The sequence below is a fragment of the Haliotis rubra genome, unplaced genomic scaffold, assembly GCF_003918875.1.
Source record: "Haliotis rubra isolate DU_JTF1 unplaced genomic scaffold, ASM391887v1 Scf26, whole genome shotgun sequence".
Classification (NCBI taxonomy): domain Eukaryota; kingdom Metazoa; phylum Mollusca; class Gastropoda; order Lepetellida; family Haliotidae; genus Haliotis; species Haliotis rubra.
In genome coordinates this window covers 1,242,588-1,266,053 of record NW_025766669.1, presented here as the reverse complement: position 1 = coordinate 1,266,053, position 23,466 = coordinate 1,242,588, and the positions used below count along the sequence as shown (strand labels likewise).

Here is a 23,466-nt window from a genome sequence, read left to right as displayed (position 1 = left end):
TTAATAACTAAACAATTCTATGACATATAGTACTGTGTCTAACAAAGATTTAAAGCTAGAATAAAAGTAGAAATCGCTTCTTCTCTATAGCCTACCATGCCAATCCTGGAATTGTATATCTTTACAAAGAAAAGGTACGGAAGCGTCCTAGTGCCACAGTCAGAATTTTTTTATCCCGTAAAAAGGTATGCATAAATATATCATAATTACTTTTACACTAGCACTTTACGGCAGGGCATAATGATGATGAACATGGTGATGGTGATGACCGATAGTGACAATGGTCCCTTTAATCAATATGCTAATTACGATTTAATTTCAAAACCTATTGCATTGTCTATAATGTGCTATGTACAAGTCGATCATTATTGTATGCTATGTGAGTAGAAAAATAACACTGTGATATTCTGACTAAAATCTATTTTTAGCTGGGTAAACTTTAGATTACGGATGCAGACTATAATTAACCTAATCTCCCATTGTGTCGGGGATTATCACGGCTGGGTGATTTCTATGCGTCGGACAATAGCTACTGGGATTTGTGTACCACTCACAGACACATGTACATGTACACAAATTATTAAGATCAATTCATGATTACATAATAAGATCTGATCGATTTGATGTTTCATAATTACTTTGATATTGACTGCCAAACAAACGAATCGATATTCATGCATGTTCCTTATATTGATTGCTGATAAATAAGTCTTGTAACAATGGGTCATCTGTTTCTGTGTTTACTTGTACATGTATTTGTTTATGCGAGCGGCCTTCAAATAAGCTCTTCGGAGCTTGTTGGCCAATCCATTCATATCTTCATGAATAAATATGTTTAAATTTACTAAAAGGGTATAATTTTATGACCAATGACCCAAAAATTAGAAATCGATATGCAAAAGAGGAAGCAGAATGGGTTGTTTTAGTATAATCCCTTTGATGTGGTAGTAATGTGGTTTTAAGGGATTAAAACACTTGGTGATGTAAATATCTGGAATGTGAAGTGAAATGAGAATTGATTTTTCTGTGAGTCGAGTTTGAGTTATGAGTAACTAGTTATGTTCACTGGAAACAACTTATTTTCTTTAATTGATTAAATGTGAGTGATCACTGTTTAATTTGCTCATTAAAATTGTAATTACTGAGTTTGCACTTACTTATGTTCACTAGAAATGTCTTTGGATGATTGAATGTGAGTGAAGACTGATTAATTTCCCACTCAAATTACTTGACTGAGTTATGTTCACTGGAAATAACTTAATTTCTTTGATTGATTGAATGTGAGCGACATATTGTTTGTGACTATGCAACCTTGCGTTGGCAAAATTGTCTCTACGCAATATAACTTGTTTCTATTTTTTTTACCATTTCGCTTTTTCGTATCACCCAAGTGTTTGTAATCAAATCGACCGCCTATTGTTAGTAAGGGTTGTGTCCCAAAACCCATACAGCCCATAACCTCCACAGCCATAACCTCCAGTACCCCTACAATTAGTTAAAACACGCGGCTTTTACCTGTCTGGCATAATGAACTGGTGTCTGCACAGGCCGACCCTTGGGTGAAATGTCACAGTTCAATTAAGAAAAAAGGTCAACGTCCTGTCCATTTGACGTTATACCAATTAACAGGGGATAAAAAATGCAAAGACATAATCCAGGTTTTTCATAATGCGATAATTCGGATTATACGGCTGAGAGCACAGACAACAGGAGAAAAGTACTATATAGACTAAGGCTTAGTCTCTGAATATATATAATTTTGATAGTAAGAAACAAGCCCATTTATATTGAACAGGAGCCCCAAGGAGACCAGAGATTCAGAACCTGAGGAAATCTAGACTTGCTTTATTTAGGGCTTTAGCACTGCAGAGAGGGCTTGGCAGTAGGGAAATTAATGTGGTTCAGGGACTGTGAGACAGACTAAGTACTATATTTCGTCCATCTTATTTCGAAAACAAACTAATCCAACATGAAGTAGGTGAGATGCAGCATGTGCAAACTCTCTGATCATGTCTTAGGACGTCCAGGCGACGTTCCAAGTCCCTGTGGGGCGGTGGGGTAGCCTAGTGGTTAAAGCGTTCGCTCTTCACGCCGAAGACCCGGGTTCGATTCCCCACATGGGTACAATGTGTGAAGCCCATTTCTGGTGTCCCCCGCCGTGATATTGCTGGAATATTGCTAAAAAGCGCCGTAAAACTATACTCACTCACTCACTCACTCCAAGTCCCTGTATTTCTTTTTCTTCAAGGGACATTTTAATCCACAACTGCAATAGACGGATTTCAGTGTGAGTCTGCTCCTTAGCAAGAAATTTGATTATTCAAACATATTGGGGTGGGCCTTTCCTACCAATCTCTTCAGACGAGAGTGCCACCCTTCCTTTATGTCTACTTGGACATGAAAAGGAGTATGGTCACCTTTCAGCATCGCCACAATGTCATCGACAGTTTCGCTTCACTCTGTACATAAATCCATTAGAAGGTGGTCAAATGTAACATATGTTATATTGGGATTACACTTTCTCAGTAAAGTACAGATTCTAGTATTTTTGGGGTTAAGTCCCATCCGGGATTCGAACATACACCCTCAGAGTCAGGGACCTATCCGCCAGCACACAAAGTCAGCCGCCTAACGTATGATGACCTTCCATTTAATAAATGAGTGAGTTTAGTTTTACGCCGAACTCGGCAATATTCCAGCTACATGTATATGGCGGTTTAGTAAATGAACCCAACCTTGCGTCTTTCCGGACTTAGCGCACATCTCACTTCCTCTGTGGGTATCTCTATATTGAAGACTGCATCTTCTTGAGTTGGGGGCGGTGGGGTAGACTATATAGTGGTTAAAGCCTTCGCTCGTCACGCCGAAGACCCGGCCGCGTAGATTCACAACATGGGTACAATGTGTGAATTCTTGGTGTCCCCCCGCCGTTATATTGCGGAAATATTGCTAAAAGAGGCGTAAAACTATACTCACTCACTCACTCACTCACTCACTCTTCTTGAGCTGCTTAGTCTTAGCTAGGTAACATAATGAATGTTACCAAGTTCACCTGGTCAGGCTCGCTGACTTGGCTGACACCTATCATCGGTTCCCAATTGTGCAGATCGATGCTCATGCTGTTGATCACTGGATTGTCTAGTCCAGACTCGATTATTTACAGACCGGGGTCATATAGCTGGAATATTGCTGAGTGCGGCATAAAACTAAACTCACTCACTCAGATCCATTTATGAAATTTTCGAAATCAGTCAGCCATTTATCTAATAACACCTGTCAGAACCCACTGTCATTCAGCCACAGTCTTCACAGGGATCCCTGTCTACTCAAATCTTTCTTTCTCTCTTTGCGGCGGTGGGGTAGCATGGTGGTGAAAGTGTTCGCCTGTCACGCAGAAGACCGGGTTCGATTTCCCACATGGGTACAATGTCGGATGCCTATTTCTGGTGTCCCCTGTCGTGATATTGCTGGAATATTGCTAAAAGCGGCGTAAAACTAAACTCACTAACTCATTCTCTCTTCTACAATGTTAAACAGCCAGGTTGAAGCCATAGATTAAAGTTCCCCTCTTAGTATTTAACGAACTTTACTTACTTTGTACATATATTATGAACGGTCCCTAAGTGGTCAACATGTGTACTTTTCATATGAACCCAGTTTGGCATGAGACTTATCAATTTTATCATGAGAGCGTGACATGAGCCATAAAAGCGTGAGTCATAAGCCAAAGGGTGTTGGCAGGTACTGCTTGTGTCTTTAGATAACTCAGGACGATAGTCTGTCTATCAGGACGACAACGTGTTTGAAAACACGTCATTTATTAGTGGTTAGCAAATGTGTGTACGCTTTAGAATTACCGCCCTTTGATGTGTTTGCAATGGTGTCTGCTAGAGTCAGTTGACGAAAATTAACCCATTAATGCCCTCTCCATGAAGGGACTTACGTGTTGGAAATGCGACTGCTACATTTAATCGTTTTGTACTTCATTGGCATAGCTGTTTTGTGTACATTTATTGTGGATCTAATTGATTCAAGAACCGGGAACGACCACGTCAGCAAACAGAATGATGCTGAGAAAAATGAAGATAAAATGGGTGATAAGTATGATAGAGTATTTTGGATTGTACAGGTATGTAATAAGACATAATGCTTCAGAGTAGTTAGAGAGTCAGCTGCTAAGAAATATGCGTAATGAGTAATCATAACACATTTGTTTGTAAATAGAATTAACATGCTAGAGAGTTACTTATCCGTATTAGTAAATAATAAAATATTGCATCAGATGCCGATAAGAGGAATACAAGTCGTTAAGACACAGTCCTTCTTCTGATAACTGCTGAAAAAATATATTTTTACCATTTATATACCTTACTTCTTAAACCATATTAACATTTTATATCTGTATACTTCAGGTGACACTACAAAGTGGAACCAATATTAAAATGAGGAATGCTTCATAATGTTTTACATGTTGTTTTGTTATCGTATACAATATAATTCCATTTAATTATTATTTTATGAGCTAGTGTTAATATCTGCTTTGACCAAAAAATATTGATGGTGGGTCTTTGTGTGACTACTAGACTACTCCTTCACCCCACAATTATAACAAACTAGAATTCATGGTCACTTTGGGTTTATTATAACAATAGTTAATTGTATACTTCTACCATAATGATAAACACACTCAGTAATGTTGTCATATTCACCGTGAGTAGGCGTAAGTTAGTTGAGAGGCTTAGGTGGCTGACTTTGTGTGCTGGCCGTGAGGAGCCCCACTCTGAGAGTGTGGTACCAACACTGAATCTGATACAATATGATTACCTTAATTAATATTACTTACATGAAGAAATTCTCATATCTGTTTTGACAAACCAAGATAAACACAAAAGCCATAGAGAATAATAATATAATTAGTATTTTATTTGGGATTAATATTATAGTAAGCTTTATTGGCTGAATGTGTGGAAGCCACAGTGACTGATTGGATTAAATTGTTGAATTAGTGTGCTGGTGATTAGGTTGCTTATAATTACTCAGAGAGGTTTGTGTTTACATCCTGCATGGGACTCAACTCCTAAAAGTACTAGAATTTTTATTAAAGAGAGGGTAATCCCAAATTTAACTTGTTACATTTTACAAATTTCTTAAAGGTGTTGTGTATTCATAGTAAATAGAATTGTCTGTCATTCATCTGAAAATGTGTGTTTACCTTGAAATATTATACTTTGCAATCATTAAACATTTTCCAACTGACATTTTTTTATAGAATACACAGTACTATCTTGCACTTTTTAACTTTTAGAACTTTAGATATTTTGAATAATTTCGAAAAAAAATGTTAATTGTTTTTCTCAAAACCATTCTATACAATTTGCTGACCTTGTGATATTGTGGAAAATAAAATAAAATAGAGATTGAAAGCACCATTTTGTTTATCATGGTCACCACCAAGGACTTTCCATGCCAAATCAACAGATTCAACTGTAAGACCGATGAGCCAAGAGGAATAACATCTCCCCACACTGCACCCTACTAAGATATGAATAAAGGAACAATCTGAAATATATTTTTAAGTATATTTTACCAAACTATTGAGCAAGATTTTCCCAAAAAAGTGAACTAGAAATCTGGTCTGATTGCATCAGAAAAGACTTGGCAATAGCTGCAATGGATTGCATCAGGCACGAATGAACTGATGAAGGGACAGGTGTCATGTCAGATTCATTTATTCATGTTAAATGTCTTGATAGAGAGGGCTGATATGTTTGAAAAAAATGTGATGTAGCAATTATGACTATCAACAGTGCTGGTCAGTATCGGACCATTAAAAATGTATTTTTTAAATTGAAATGACACTTATGAATCTATGACAAAATAAACTAGTAACTGTAATCAACACAATAACTCTTAATAAATGTTAAGAAAGAGATATGAACTTTGATAACTTAAAAAATTATTAATGCACAAGTGCTTATTTTCATTGGTCATCAATTAAACTTGCAAGATATGTGCAAGGAAAAGTGTACTTAATACAGCAATGGCAAGTTTGTTGGCAAACAATCATTGATGATAAACACTTGTGATTGTTTTAGATTTCAGATTTCCACATAAGCAAGTTTTTCGATAAACAACGAGCACCAGATGTGGTGAGATTTTGCAGAGACTACCTGAGCGTGATCAAACCCGACATAGTGCTGGCTACAGGTGAGGATTTATGCTGGGAGTCAGACTCTTTGGAGCTAACTCTTCATTAATCTTTTGGTACTATACATATCTGTACAGACCCGTGATGATCGGGGTTAGAATTGGTCTTCAGTAACCCATGCTTGTTGTAAGAGGTGACAAAGGGACCATTCATAATTTATGGCTAGGGGGGATTGATGATGATTTTAAGGGGGGTCACCCATTTTGTTCTGGGGACCTGGGGGGATCAGCAATTTTGTACACACGTACAATGGGGGGTCAGCAATTTTATACATAAAAATATGTTTAAAATTATGCTTAGAAGTTATGGGAAGGGGAGGGGGGGTCATTGATTTTGTACATAAATTTTAGGGGGGTCATCCACATTGTACATGCTTCTCCATAAAAATCATCATCACCCCCCCAGCCATAAGTTATGCATGGTCCCTAATGAGATCGGTTGGTCAGACTCGCTGACTTTGTTGATCCATGTCATTGTATCCCAATCGCGAAGATCGATGCTCACACTGTTGATCTCTGGATTGTCTGCTCCAGGCTCGATTATTGACAGACCGCCACCATACAGCTGGAATATTGCTGAGTGCGGCATTAAACAACAAACAAACATATATGTACAGATTTACACTTTTCTTGCCATCCAAATATTGCAGGAATCAGCTGATCCATACCAGTACTACAGTTAAGATTCCATCCTCTATTTTTAGGTGATCTTGTTGATGCAAAAGAACGAAATGGCCGAGGGTCAGGCCAGTATCGGATAGAGTGGGAGGAGTACCACAAGACAATAAGGGAATGTAGCAAGTTCCACAATGCCAGATGGCTGGACATCAGAGGAAACCATGGTGATCACCAGATACTGCAGTGTTTCAAATGGCATTTGAATCAAGGCTGTCTCTCAATCTTTACATTTCACATGAGAGATGCCATGTTTTTCATTTTAAAAGCTATGGGAAGTTAAGATAACTCTTGTTATGTTACCTCAGTGTCAGAATGATTGGTTCATATGATATTGATATAATAATTAAGGCCAGAAATGCTTGGAAAATGCTTTTTGGCAATTATTTGATAATGGTTTATATTTCAGATGCAAAACGCATATGTAATCATTCATACCACCTCAAACTAATATGGCATATGAGTAATACGATGTACCATTCCCTCATCATAATGATTACTCATAAATATCGAAAAACTTAGAAAAAATTCCATGGTAGAAACACTTCAAAGAAACAAACTATACTGTGACCCACCTGGCAGGCAGACAGGGTGACAGCATTATGTAACGCACGGCAGTACATGTCAGGGACCGTCCCCAAATAACAAGTGTCAGTATCACTGCTGGTGGAGGGAGGACTCTAGCGGAATTACAACAGGTGCAACTCGGCTGACGTTAACGCCGCCCCGCAGATGGTATTCGTCTTCAGCCTTTTGCCACACTTCTGGGGTAATTCTCGCAAAAGAAGCATACACAAGCTCTCTAGCGTCTGAAAGTGTGAATGTGGTATTAATGCGAGCAATAAAATTGTTACAGTCACCCCACATTCACCCCCCTGAAACCCCCTCTGGATCCGCCAATGGCCTTGTTTTGCAGTTTGTTCGTCAGTGATGTGCTGCCGGATGTTTTCCATGAGCTGGGGCTTTGTTTCTGATTGCCTGTAAGGCACGTTACAGGAAGTGAGAAAATCCTGCAACTGAGCCTTCAGACTGCCCATGGTGGGTGTAATGTACCAGGGACACGCAGGTTATGGTAACTGGTGTTATCCAAAATGATAACACTTGGTTCGTCCAGCTGCGGTAAAAGCTGATGTTCGAACCAATCCAAAAATACTTGCCCATTCATTTCGCTATGGTAATCACCATCAGATTTCTTGGCCTCAAAAACAAAGTCACAACCCCCAATCAGTCCCTTGCTACGGGTACCAGCATGCAAGATGATCAGGCGTCTACCTTTGCCTCATGGTAACACTGATGCCTCAGAACAATCTGAAGGAAGCCACATCTGATTGGTTGAGTGATTTTTATTACACCAGGTTTCATCAAGGTATATAATTTGAAACCCCTAATTGCGGTATTCTTCAACTGTTCTAAAAGAAGCCGATCGCATGGACAGGATTGAGTTCTTTTCTCTAAACACAGCTCTATCATCTCCCCCCTTTTGGTGTACCTGAAACCCATTTTTACCAGAGCTACAATAAGTGTTGTTTTCGAGACATTTATTGTATCTTTGATTTCATCTTGTATTTTAGCACACGTCGGTGGGATTTTGCGTTCATACAGTTTATAAACTGCACGGCGTATGACACCCTTATCAAGCTATCCAGTTTGTTTCCTACCTGGTTTTGATTTTGAAACGACCCCCTGAGGTAACTGATTTGTTTACAACTCTGTAAACCTGACTATATGTCAAATTAAGGGCTTTACACATTCTATAGTAAACCCTGTCATAGCTGACGAGAGGTTTCTCCCTTTGTTTCTCCAGTATAAAATACTGGTATAAATTTGAAATTAATTGTTCTGCAGAGATATCAAGTCGCATGTTGCCAGTTCAATGCTCATACACGAAGTGAAAATTCTATGGGTGAACAAGATTTTCTATGCGATTTGAATTAAGACTTTTTTACGTAATTATTTTGAATATAACTACTACAAGAGTTCCATCACATATAGCTGTTAAAAAAACAACATTGTTGTACAATCATTTATGTTACTTAATTAGTTGAGGCTATATGAATAATTATAGTATGTATTTCAAAACTACAGTTTGTACTTAGAATATTTAAGAATGTTGTTAAAACATCAAAATTTCCTTCTGTGAAGTCACCCCTCAAGTGCATTTTTTCATCTGAGCTTTAATATCCAACTAGGTAGAGTTGTACATGTATCATATACATGTATGTGCTTTTATCTTGTGTCAAATTCATCATATTGATATTGAAGCCAAAAAGCATTTTCCAAGCATTTCTAGCCTTACTTTACAACTATGTGTCCTGCCAAGGAGGGAAATATTCAAATACATGTCTGGCCTGGACAATAAATCCCTTTTACCTTGTCATAGTGGAACGTGCTGTACATATATTTCTGAGTTGTAGAAGTGAAAGGCTGCAGGTTGTTTGCAAGTCAATATAAGTCCCCTGATACAGTTAAACTCAACTTCTGTTTATTTTGCAAACTAATTGCAGGGGTGGAAATAACCCATTGCCCCATGCCCCAGTCCAGTGGTTTTTCTGTCAGGCTAGCAAATTTGTATGTCACTCTGTACTGGTGTCCAGTTGACTTTCCAATGTTAATTATGTTGTTTATTTAAAAAGTCAACAAGAAAATCGGCCGGTATAGTGGAAGAATTATCAGGGCAAGTGATTTTACATGTGCCACTGTACCGGAGGACACTAGCAATTTAAAGTTATGTCCACCCCTGTGATTGTTGCTCTGAAGTGCTGTAGCATGGTATCTCAATGAGCTAGAGCTATACAGGCAGGATTAGTCTTAGCTAGTTCAAGCAGTCATGCATGCACCTTGAATGCATACACACTTGTGTGCACATGTATGCATGCATACAAACGGGTTCATGTACACACACATGCACACACGCAGGCACATATGTGCATGCATGCCTCCTTTAAAGTGTAATACATGTTATGTTGAATGTAACGTTAAATCCTATTTCACCTAACCTCACCTGAAATGACCACAAGTCTGAAACATTATGGATGCCTGGTAGTACCATCAAACATAGGACAGAATGATGTTACCGCAGATATATGAATGGGAAGAAACTGACTTTCTTAATAAACATTATTGCAGAAAATTGTTAAATTTCAATTTTCTCTTCAGATGCATTTGATGTGCCAGATCTACAAAGTCAACAGAATTTATACAGGTCAGTAAACATGTTGAAGGTTCCAGAAACATGCCTAGAATAGGGAAAATAGTTATTATTTATTAAATTTCAGGATTCCTCACAAAACATGCATAGTAGAATATTTAATTTGTTTGAAGATGAAGTCTGTTTGACAGCAGAAGGATCAGGTTTGTGAGTGAGTGACTTTGGTTTTATGCCACACTCAGCAAAATTCCAGCTGTATGGCGTCGGTCTGAAAATAATTGGGTCTGGACCAGACAAGCCAGTGATCGACAACATGAGTATCGATCTACGCAATTGGGATATGATGACATGTGTCAGCCAAGTCAGCGAGTCTGGCCACCTGATCCTGTTAGTCACCTCTTATAACAAGCATGGGTTGCTGAAGACCAATTCTAACCTGGATCTTCACGTCTGGCATCTGTAGGACTATACAATGATGAGTGTATATTTATGATATTGAGACAGGGAGAAAAATGTAATGAGGTGTTTATTGTGTAATTGTGAATAAAGAAAGGTATAAATATATTAATTATTTTTTTGTGTGGATTAAATGACCATCCGTAGTTGTGTCACACATGGATTTCCATTATGGAATTTCTTGGTTTCAGACAGTACTCCGCACAAGGCTTGGAGCACACAACATCCTACAAGTATGTTCACACCACCAAGTACGGCAAGTACTCCTTCATCTCGGTGGATGCATGTCCAGACCCAGGTCCACGTAGGCCGTTCAACTTCTTTGGTCAGCTCAATGATGTAAGTTCAAAGAAGCCGTCTTCTCAATCAACAGTAATTCTTCAGTTTCTAGGCACTGCTTGCACGAGCAAAACTTTCTTCTTTTATTGAATGATTACAGGTCTAATGTTATTATTAACACACATACTGACATTAACATTAGGGGTGTGGGGTAGCCTAGCGGTTAAAGATCTAGTTTCGATTCATCATGCAATATAAATTATTGCTTGAATATTGCTGAAAGTGTCAGAAAACTAAGACTCTCTCACTCAACCACTCACTCAACGACAAAAATTAAAAAATAAAGAAATTATACAAAGGGACAATGCTTCACTTCAAAGCAACCGTTAGTTTGACACAGGGGTGTTTGTAGTTCCCACATGAGTTACAAATTTTGTTTAAAAAGCATGCAATATTTTTCTTTATTTATTGGGTCAACAATGAGCAATATTCAAACCATATCATAGCAATATGTAAATCATGGCACGATAATTAGACTAAAAGTTGATCATTATGTAAGATCTTCCATGCTGTCAGTGTAATGTGTAAAGCCCATTTCTGGTGTCCCCTGTCATGATATTGCTGGAATATTGCTAAAAGCGGCGTAAAATCATACTAACTCACTCACTCACTCACTCACTCACTTACAAACAGTGATGAATTCTGAAATAAACAGAAATCCAGAGTACATTTAACAGGTATAAGGGGAGGTAATTCCTAAATGAAGTGACACAATTTACCATTTACCTATACATACTATATTGTCACAGAAGTTGTCGGTAGTGAGGGGAGGGTCTGCCTGGACAGCTGAAGGCTGGTGTTTTGATCTCATACCAAAAGACATTGAAAGATGGTTCTTGTTGTTATTCTGCCTTTGGTGGGCATTAGCATGGTTAAGAGGCTTATATAAATAAGGTCTGGTAGGCTCAGAGAAGATTTAGTGTGTCAGAGGGGTATCCATGTCAACATGAGGCAAGGTATTGCCGTGGGCAAGCAGTTTAAAACCAACATTAGTGCATGCTGGTAAAAGAAACACCTGCAGCACAGTGAGTGAGTTTAGTTTTACGCAGCACTCAGCAATATTCCAGCTATATGGCGGCGGTCTGTAACTAATCGAGTCTGGACCACACAATCCAGTGGTTAACAGCATGAGCATCGATCTGCGCAATTGAGAACCGATGACATGTGTCAACCAAGTCAGCAGGCCTGACCACCTGATCCCGTTAGTCGCCTCTTACGACAAGCATAGTCGCCTTTTGTGGCAAGCATGGCTTGCTGAAGACCTATTCTTCCCCGGATCTTCACGAGTCCGCAGCACAGTAGTCGTGCACATTTTTGTGCAGTAATCTTGACGACGACATTTAACCCTATGACACATATTTCACCATGAATATTATTTTCTGTCTTTGAAATATTGATGAGTCTAAAGGCCCAATTGCACAAACTGTTTTGTGTTAGTTGCAAGAACAAAGGACATGGCTCTTGCAGTTGTTCCTATATGTCCTCATTAAGTACTGTCTTGAGTCCTCTCTTTGTCTTGGACGGGTGATTGGGTAGCCTTGTGGTTAAAGCGTTCGTTTGTCACGCCGAGGACCCAGGTTCAATTCCCAACATGGGTACGGTGTGTGAAGCCCATTTCTGGTGTCCCCCCACTGTGATATTGCTGGAATATTGCTAAAAGCGGCATAGAACCAACTCACTCACTCAATGGGTCTTAGAGACAAATGCTTGAGCTTCACAAAAGACCGATCTCTGTACTGTAAGCAGTTTGCCCCTTTACTCTTAAACATACCACACTGGTTCCTGTATAACTCTAGATGCACTGCAGCTTGGGGACACAGGGAAATGTTTGAGTGCAGTATCAGGATTTAGACGCACTGTGGTTCAATTTCAGGATCGTGTGACGGAGCTTCAGAGACATAGAGATGAAACAAAAGACAGTAACCAGACAGTGTGGTTTGGTCACTACCCCCACCTCCCTCATAGTGCAGGATCCACCAGGTCTCAAACACATCATGAGGTAAGATTTAATTGTTGTTTAACGCCGCACTCAGAAATATTCCAGCTATATGGCGGCAGTCTGTAAATGATCGAATCTGGACCAGACAATCCAGAGATCAACAGCATGAGCATCGATCTAGGCAATTGGGATACGTTGACATGTGTCAACCAAGTCAGCGAACCTGTCAGTTAGTTGCCTCTTACGACAAGCATGGGTTACTGAAGATCAATTCTAACCCGGATCTTCACGGGTCACCATCATGGGGTAAGAGCAGCTGTGAGTGAGTGAGTGAATGGAACTCGCCACAGTGTTAATGGAATTACCCCTAGTGTTAGCTGAATGTAAGGTGGAATTATCACAGTGTTAGTGTAGTGTAAGATGATATCACCAAAGTGTTAGTGAGGTGTAAGATGAGGTGTAAGTGGTCTTTCCTGAAGGCTTGAGCCTTGTGGTCCTTTAAATTGGATTTTGATTCTCCCAAATTCAGGCCTGAATATGTTTCTAGGTTTACCGGCAACATAAGCATGGTTTCTAAAATCCTAATATCAGCATCACTCTGTTCTTTTGTCACACAAACTGACTTGCCTTCATATAAATGAGATCAAGTTCAAAGCAGCACAAATCTCTCCCACTTTTCGACAATGATGTTTTTTCAAACAATTATAAATACATCATGATTTTTTTACATCACTTTTTGATACCTTCATCCATTAATATTTTCTCTATTGTTCACAGACAAGGGATTGTGTACCTGTGTGGCCACCTCCACACCCTGAACGGCCTGATGCCGAACATGTACACCCGACACAAGACTGGCATGCTGGAGTTGGAACTGGGAGACTGGAAGGACAACAGGATGTATGTACCCAATTCAGGATGAAATCAGATTGTAAATAAATAAATTGAAGTAAAAATACTCCTTTTTAACAAATTCATGTATATCCGATTCCAGTGATAATAAATAACTAAACTCATATAGGGATATGGTTTGATTCATGGAATATGCAAGGGAATCGTAATAGCCCTAGTGTTTACATATCTGCCTTACCAAAACTTAGAATATAATTATAATACACACTTATATGGAGCTGGTATCCAGCAATAAACTGCTGCTCAAAAGCACTTTTGAGTTTTAGACACTCATTAGTTCTTGTAGGCTGATCTAAACAAATGAGTTCTCAGCAATGATTTTGAAGTCCTTAGTTCATTTGCTGGTCAATCAACAGATATGGCCTGAATGTCTGAAAGGCCTGTTCTCCGTCTGTTTTAGCACCAGATTCTGACCAAAATGATCATAAAGGTTTATAGGCTTGCACAAGATCAGCCAGATAAGCATGATAATGGTGTAAAAAGGGCCCTCACTTCTTCATCATGGTAATGTCAGAATGTACTGTATATGAGGGTTTTGTATGCTGTGTGATTGTTGTGCAGATTCCGTATCTTGGTGTTCGACCATGACATGCTGTCCTTCCTGGATGCCAGGCTGGGGGAGTGGCCACTTGTCATCATCACCAACCCCAAGCATGCCTTGTTCCAGTCCGAGTCTCACGAACCTCTGTACCGACAGAGGGAATCAACACATATCAGGTAGCTGACAAAAGCCGTGTTTTGGTCATTTTTTTGTTTTTTTGGTAGGAAAAAGATAATTCAGATGGGTTGTTTTGGTTTTCAATAGCAAATTGAATGTATTGCCATACATTTTATAATGGCACAAGCAAGGCCATGCTCGAAATACAATGTGACATTAAATACAATGTGACATTATCGTTTGTGCCACCTTCTGAGAACAATTTGTTGTTGACATGGTCCATGTTTATTTCAGGATTCTTATATTCCACACAGTGAAGATAGACTCAGTGTCTGTGTATATAGACAACCGTTTCCTTGGCAATGCCCATCATATTGAAGGGCCCTTGTATGTCTTTCAATGGAACCCCCTGTCTTACAGCACAGCTATTCACAGTATCAGAGTGACAGTGGAGGTAAGGGCATCTCATGACTTCCCGCAAGTGATACAAGCATATTAACATCAGGCTTTTATACAAAAAATCCCAGTTGCACATATCGATGCTCATGCTGTTGATCACTGGATTCTCTGGTCCAGACTCGATTATTTACAGACCTCCACCATATAGCTGGCATATTGCTGAGTGCAGCGTAAAACTAAACTCAATCACTACCTCAGAGCTAGGCCAAAGCCATACATTACTGCTGACAAGTGGTAACAACTGACTTGTTTAAAGGTGCTTGTTCTGTTGGCAGAACTGAGTTTTCCAAATGTTCTGCCTGGATATTCTCATGCAGCTGCTGAAGCAAATTAGGATCATATTGGCTCTTGATGATGTGACCTTTTGGGAGGTAGTCCAACAGTAGGATATTTCCTGCTTGACAGCAGTTCAAGAATCTGTAATGAAACATCGCACTCATGAAAGAAGTTTTTATGGATAAAGTTTGTCACTATTGAAAGGTTTAGGGTTGTGAGATTATGTCCAACATGCCTAATTATTCATTTCAAGGATATCGAGGGCAAAAAGAAGAATGTTCAACAGCCATTCTCAATAGATGGCAGCCGACCTGACTTCCTCTTAGCTCCTCGTATTCTGCTCATGATGAATATCTCCTCTGTGGTGAGTCTTCCCTACATCATTGATCTTGTGTTATTACACTGAGATTTGTTGTTACAGTGAGATTTGTTGTTACAGTGAGATTTGAGATGCTATTATAAAAATATTCCTGTGTCCTCACAAAAGAGTACACAAATATGTTTTTTTTGTTTGTCTGGTCTCATGTGAAGGTTAGCAATACAGAGAGAAGGTGAATGGGATGAGTCGTAGTAAGTCAAAATTATAAATGCAGCTCTCCTTAGGCACAATTCTGTGGTGTAGTAGTTAGAGCGTCCGCCCGGAGAGCGGAAGGTCGCGGATTCGATTCCCGTCCGCGTCATACCAAAAGACGTTAAAATATGGTACTTGTTGTTCCCTGCCTGGTGCTTGGCATTAATTGGTAAAACAAGGACTGTCCGGCTCGGAGTCAGTATAATGTGTCTGAGTGGGGTATTCATGCTTAACTGGGGCATAGTATCTCAGTGGGCTAGCACTATAAAACCAGCTTAAGTCTGGGCTAGTACAAGCAGCAACACATACACACGCATGCACGTCATCATATGAGCGAAATATTCTTAAGTACAACGTTAAACCTCATTTCACCTCACCTCACCTTAGGCACAATACAAACACACTTATAATGAACTGTTGTTTTGCCCTGTGCACTTGCTGTATAGTTGAGTCTGTTTGTTGGTGTTCCAGGGCAAGGTGGTATTTGCTGCCATGGTGTTTGTGTACATACTGTTCTTAGGCTTCCTGCGACAATGCTCAAACATAAGGAACTTCTTTTTTATAGGTGAGGAAACAGTCAAGTTGATTGTCCTTAAAATTTTCAAATGATATTATCATATATGTCATAATTTTCCCATTTTCGCAATTTTCCAGAATGAGGTATTGGTTGCCCGTTATCTAATGCTCCACTGAGTTGTGCCCCCTAGCTGTGTTAGGATCTGCCACATTATACTTAACATAATAATTAACCATTTAACTTTTATCTGGCATTGTTTTATGTGAATGGATTAAGATTACCATATGTATTTTGTTGTAAACTTAGGGAGAAATAGCTATTAGTTGTGCGCTTGTTTTCTTCCAATGTATATTGGTGATCCGGTTAAAGCATACTCAGTAAAAACAAATTTGATGCTATGATCTTAAGAAATACTTTTATCAGCACTATACTGTTGATGTGAATTAGTAGCCATGTGTTCATCAGGTTATGGTGTTATTTTCAGGGCAGTCCCTACTAGAATATTATGTGAACCGGTGGCTATGGAAGTTATGGCTGACCGCGAGAACTAACAGCATTTACTACCCTGTACTTGGTGCTATTCTTTATGTAACATTTGGTAAGTTGTAACCTGTCATTTGTCCAATGTAAGATGTAATGTTACTGGTCCAAGGTTAGTGGGGATGGTATGTGACCAATTTAAGATGTAATGTTACAGGTCCCAGGTTTGTGGGGATGGTATGTGACCAATGTAAGATGTAATGTTACAGGTCCCAGGTTTGTGGGGATGGTATGTGACCAATGTAAGATGTAATGTTACAGGTCCCAGGTTAGTGGGGATGGTATGTGACCAATTTAAGATGTAATGTTACAGGTCCCAGGTTAGTGGGTATGGTATGTGACCAATTTAAGATGTAATGTTACAGGTCCCAGGTTTGTGGGGATGGGGATGGTATGTGACCAATTTAAGATGTAATGTTACAGGTCCCAGGTTAGTGGGGATGGTATGTGACCAATTTAAGATGTAATGTTACAGGTCCCAGGTTTGTGGGGATGGTATGTGACCAATTTAAGATGTAATGTTACAGGTCCCAGGTTTGTGGGGATGGGATGTGACCAATGTAAGACCAATTTAAGATGTGACCAATGTTACAGGTCCCAGGTTTGTGTGGGATGGTATGTGACCAATGTAAGATGTAATGTTACAGGTCCCAGGTTAGTGGGGATGGTATGTGACCAATTTAAGATGTAATGTTACAGGTCCCAGGTTTGTGGGGATGGTATGTGACCAATGTAAGATGTAATGTTACAGGTCCCAGGTTTGTGGGGATGGTATGTGACCAATTTAAGATGTAATGTTACAGGTCCCAGGTTTGTGGGGATGGTATGTGACCAATTTAAGATGTAATGTTACAGGTCCCAGGTTTGTGGGGATGGTATGTGACCAATGTAAGATGTAATGTTACAGGTCCCAGGTTAGTGGGGATGGTATGTGACCAATGTAAGATGTAATGTTACAGGTCCCAGGTTTGTGGGGATGGTATGTGACCAATGTAAGATGTAATGTTACAGGTCCCAGGTTTGTGGGGATGGTATGTGACCAATTTAAGATGTAATGTTATAGGTCCCAGGTTTGTGGGGATGGTATGTGACCAATGTAAGATGTAATGTTACAGGTCCCTGGTTTGTGGGGATGGTATGTGACCAATTTAAGATGTAATGTTACAGGTCCCTGGTTAGTGGGGATGGTATGTGACCAATGTAAGATGTAATGTTACAGGTCCCTGGTTTGTGGGGATGGTATGTGACCAATGTAAGATGTAATGTTACAGGTCCCTGGTTTGTGGAGATGGTATTTGACCAATGTAAGATATAATGTTACACATTTCTGGTTGTTTGGATGATATGTGACCTATGTGATGTTACTATGGTTACAGGTCCCTGGTTTGCGGGAGACTTCCTGGAGCACCACACCGGCCTGCTGTTTGTGTGGGGGCTGTTTGTACATGGCTCCTTTATCCCAGGGGGCCATACATACTTCTATGGCATTTTCCATGTGAGTTCAGACAACCCATATGAAATATAAAGGCGTAATGAATTACTTATTTACAACAGGACAATTACAACACGGAAAAGTCACTGAATAATATTGCAATGTGGGAACATAAGTAATCAGGGCTTCCTTGAAGCTGCTATTCACTATGAGGCATACCACATTCAAATGATCCACCTGTGAAGATCTGGGTTGGAAATGATCTACAGTAATCCATGCTTGTCGTAATGGTGACTAACGGGATCAGGTGGCCAGACTCGCTGACTTGGTTGACACATGTCATCATATCCCAACTGCGTAGATTGATGCTCATGTGCTGTTGATCACTGGATTGTCTGGTCCAGACTCAATTATTTACAGACCGCCGCCATACAGCTGGAATATTGCTGAGTGCGGCATAAAACTAAACTCACTAACTCACTCACTCACTCACTCAAATGATCAGAATACATCATCACATCACAATACATACCTGCACTCCTAGACTAATTCTTTATCATTATGAAGGAACAACAGAAATGATTATAACAGTATTAATTCCCTCCTTTTCAGGTGATAACTTTCCATATTCCTCTGCTCCTCCATCTAAGTCATTCTCTGGACCTTCTCTACATTGCAAGTGGAAACCTACAGGAGGTCAAAGTCCGCCGAATCACTCCATTCCAACGAATCACCCAGACATATCTTCCATTTGCTATTCTGTTCCTCTTCCAGTTATTCACGACCCTCACAGAGTTCCCGGGGGCGTACGGGACCAAGGCTATCACCCTGGGGCCTGTACGGACAGGGTCTTTGTTCCTTACTGCCTACCTACAGTACTCTTTGTTTCACATCCCCCTTCAGCGAGTACAAAGCGTTAACTACAGTTAATGGTGACTGTTTTAGGGTTTATATTTGTGTCCATAGTAAAAACATTGAGTGACAGGTCATGTAGTTTCTACAAGTGTGCACTGTTATCTCAATGTTTTATACTTGATATTATGGAAGATGTTTTTTAATTGTTAATGGTGATTTTGCTAAAGTAATTTTTTTTCATGGTTTGCGATGTTCTAAATTATCAGGGGATTCTTGAGACCGGCGGTTGTGTTTTAATCAGGGTTCCACTAATTTAAACCTTTTTAAAATGAGAACTATGACAAGGAGCCTCTGACCTTCATGGTAATTTTCCAAGTACATACTGTTACTTCCTTTGAAATTTATCTTGATTTAGGGACAAAATATCACCTGAAAAATTCCTTTTTGACGATTTGTCATCTTTTATATGGTGACTTATGCATTTGAATGTACTCTGTGATCTAGCAAAATGACAGGATGTCTGTTTTAGCCCACCAGAAATGTAAAATTTGAAACTTGTCAGAAACGTTTTTCATACTTAATGGCTAACAACTTGAATTTATTTCTTTCCTTTTTAGTCTTCCAAGTTATAGATTTCTGTGTCTGTGTCTCCAACTTATTTTTTTGTATTTATGTCTTCAGATATATATACTTAACAGTTAAATCAATCTAAAATATCATATTTACTAATGGTGAAGGATTGCTTTGAACTTGAAACTGATCCTTTTGTTTTAGATTTTCTTTCATATTCTGTCTCACCGAGAATGATTCTTGCATCTACATTAATCCTTCTTTGTCAAAGGTTTACAATGGAAACACAACGATCAATCTCATTATAATCAAATTTTTTACTGTGAAATGACATATCTCCGTGTTGAGATCTTAGAACTCCACAATGAAGATCAGGTCAGGTGAACTTTTAGTCAGCCTTTCAGCATCAAGGCTTCTGAATTCTTGAAAACAAATATGGTCCAGGAAATCTGAATGTGATAATTAAAGCTGTACTATTATATTAGTGTCGATAAATTCTCAACTGCGTCACTTGTGAACACCATGGCATCTGGGGGTGAAATGAGTGAGTGAGTGAGTTTAGTTTTAAGCCACACTCAGCAATATTCCAGCAGTCAAGTGGAGGTGAAACTGTATACCACGGTATTAGTAGAACCACAGTATTTTGCTTTCGGTTCGGTATACCGTAGTGCAATACCAAAATTCTGTTTTCGTAACATCATTTCTATCTGGTCATAAGATTATAGTTTTGTTCATTCAAATTAAAAAAAAATCGTGGTTATGTTTTTTCATGTTAATAAACAATGTAAGGTTTGGCTCTTGTCAAGTCTCATATACCAAACCGCAATGGACCGAACAGACGGCCATGTACCGCAATACCATGTACCATGGTAAGAGTGTACCGTTTCACCCCAAATGACATCTACACCTAAAAGATCACTTCTGACAGGTTTCTTTCGCAGAGATTGAAAATTCTTTATGGGGACAGAAATCAAGCCAAATTATGTTAGAAAGTTGATGTCTGATTTGCTCAAGAAACCACATATCCTTAATTTGGACTGGTCTGACAAAGTTTCTTCAGTATGTGGGTGTACTCTGTGCAAACTGACACAGACAAATATTGTATCAGAGAAATAGAGTTGAATGAGATGAGATAACAACATGATACCCATCGAAGCTATTGATGATGTAACTTGGATACATGTATGCCCCAGAACATAGTGTTTTAGGAAAAGAAACATATGCTATAGAGTTTTCTTTTACCTTTATGTGCTTATATCTGAGTCTTAATTCAAAGTGGACAGAAGCTGTCTCCATTTACTTACTGTTTACAAGATGAATAAAATGTTTTTAAACTTACCCTGGAATGAATTGGAAAGATGACAATCGGTAACATAAAAACTTCTGAGCTGACAGTGAGAATTTTGAATTCTAAGCTCATTTTAAACAAATATTGGATAGAGTACATGTGCACTCATTGTCTTCCCACAGAGATTACTTGTCATATCTTCCTACGAACCTCTGTTCTAATACGGCCCTTTCATGGTGCGAGTGTTCAGGATTCATGATTGGTTGCAATCAGATTTAGTTGTGCAATCAGCGACGTTGTTTCAAAAGTGATCATTCGCAAAGCCTCAGTAATTTCTGTATGCTTCGGGAAAACTAGAACCTCTTCACGTGTCTTAAAGACAGAACTCAGTCATGTAAATAGCGGATCAATGGCGTTTCAATCGCTCTCGTTAAGCTAGCCATTAAATGCCTTGTGTGTCACATCAACACAAGTCCACGGCTGAGGAGGGATATTTGTGGCCCCACATTTGCTTGTATTAGTCGAGTTCGATCTAAGTCGATGTAACACGTGTTCTGATTGGCTAGAAAGAAGGGAGACAATTTGTGTTGCGATTTTGTGCCGCTAGGGGATTTTATGAGAACCGGGAAATGTGGCCGTATTAGAACAGAGGTTCGTAGGAAGATATGACAAGAAATCTCTGTGGGAAGAGAATGATGTGCACTGAACAATGCGGCTATAGAGCAAACTAGGTTTCATGAGCATCCGTCATCAGATATATGAGACCGCATCAAAATACAGACTATAGAACCTTTTGCCAAAGGAGGGAGGATTGTTTTGATGTTATGATCGGGAGAATATGACATTCATAAATGATAATATATACACGAGATGTAAGCAAACAGATGTGGTTGGTTAATTGAAAGCAACATCTGACTTGTGTTGGTAATTGAGACTCATAATGATTGTTTTAATATACCACAACAGGGTATAATGAAAACTTACCTCCAATCTTGTTTTGATTTAGAGTAAATGATAAACAATAATGATATGTGGAGGAACAACTTCTACATTGAAATCCCATATGGGACTCAACTTGTGTACTTCACTGAGAAAGTGTAATCCTAACTATATAACATGTGTTACATTTGACCACTTTCTGTATGGCATTGTGTATTCCTAACGTCTTCAAGGTTCTAACAAGCAAGTCAAAGCAGTGTTAGCAGCTACATGTAAATGTAAGTTGTTCGTTCATAGATCTTAAACTTACTAAGTACTTGCAGGGTTCCCACAAAACTTGGAAATTTCACACCCCATTTTCCAGTCTTGGAAAAATTATGGAATTTAAAAAAAATGGATGAAAGCATGTAAATATCATTGAATAATCTTGGGGTTTTTTTATCTAACAGAACTTTATATCTTACCAGTACTTCAAGGGCTATGGCAGCCTATCTAACAGAACTGTATATCTTAACAGTACTACAAGGGCTATGGCAGCCTATCTAACAGAACTGTATATCTTAACAGTACTACAAGGGCTATGGCAGCCTATCTAACAGAACTGTATACCTTAACAGTACTACAAGGGCTATGGCAGCCTATCTAACAGAACTGTATATCTTAACAGTACTACAAGGGTATGGCAGCCTATCTAACAGAACTGTATATCTTAACAGTACTACAAGGGCTATGGCAGCCTATCAAACAGAACTGTATATATTAACAGTACTACAAGGGCTATGGCAGCGATGTGTGTCTGGATTAGTTGTCATATAAGTGAATACTTTTGCAGCTAGGGTTTACTCATATGCATGTACAAGAGTTGGGTATGTGCATATGAGAAAATAAACCTGCAGCTATTTTAAGGGTATCAAAATACCCTTGGACATGTATTGTTGTGTCTGGAATAGCAATATTTGTCTTGAAATATCAGGGGAAAATCATGGAATGTCTTTTCACAAATATGTGGGAACCCTGACTTGAACTTTTAGATGCCTCTCAAAGAAGTGAGAGAGTAAATGGGAATAACAAACTACTTTTTGTCAGCCAATACTAGTCAGCTGGTCTGCTGTGTTGGTTGGGAAGAGTGAGTCATGTTCATCACTGACTGCTTATAACAAGAGAGCATTTAGTCATGGCCACTTCTTGTTTTATAAGGGAAAATAATTCACGCGATGAATTAAGCATTTACTCCAACGTTTTGTTCATTAAAAACATTGACATTCAGAAATTCTTGCTTATGTGAATCACTTCTAAACCCCAATCAGAGACTATTTGAAGATGTTTTTAGAATTTAGAACTAAGCTTTAAATGGAAGATCACTGATCAAACTCAGCCAGCTAAATGAATAGATAGGCCTATACCCATGACACTACAGTATACACAAGTCCATAGACCTAAACCCAGACCGAGATCAAATACAGCATAAAACCTCAGACATTGATATACTATGTTCTAGATATCCATATATATTTATGTGGTTATATAAAACCTCAGACATTGATATACTATGTTCTAGATATCCATATATATTTATGTGGTTATATAAAACCTCAGACATTGATATACTATGTTCGAGATATCCATATATATTTATGTGGTTATATAAAACCTCAGACATTGATATACTTTGTTCGAGATATCCA

The 23,466-nt window shown here is 38.9% G+C and overlaps 1 protein-coding gene across 1 annotated transcript; it reads left to right on the top strand.

The window, feature by feature from the left end:
• Positions 1-3,868: 3,868 nt before the first annotated feature.
• LOC124280038 (transmembrane protein 62-like) lies at positions 3,869-20,892 on the top strand. The gene is given in 15 exon segments (XM_046715917.1): positions 3,869-4,129; positions 6,096-6,207; positions 6,912-7,049; positions 10,039-10,084; positions 10,678-10,825; positions 12,699-12,773; positions 12,775-12,824; positions 13,542-13,664; positions 14,238-14,393; positions 14,629-14,788; positions 15,323-15,433; positions 16,112-16,205; positions 16,642-16,755; positions 18,074-18,192; positions 18,742-20,892. Coding segments are annotated over 15 exon segments (1,941 nt in total). The 5' UTR covers positions 3,869-3,952; the 3' UTR covers positions 19,060-20,892.
• The last annotated feature ends 2,574 nt before the right edge of the window (positions 20,893-23,466 follow it).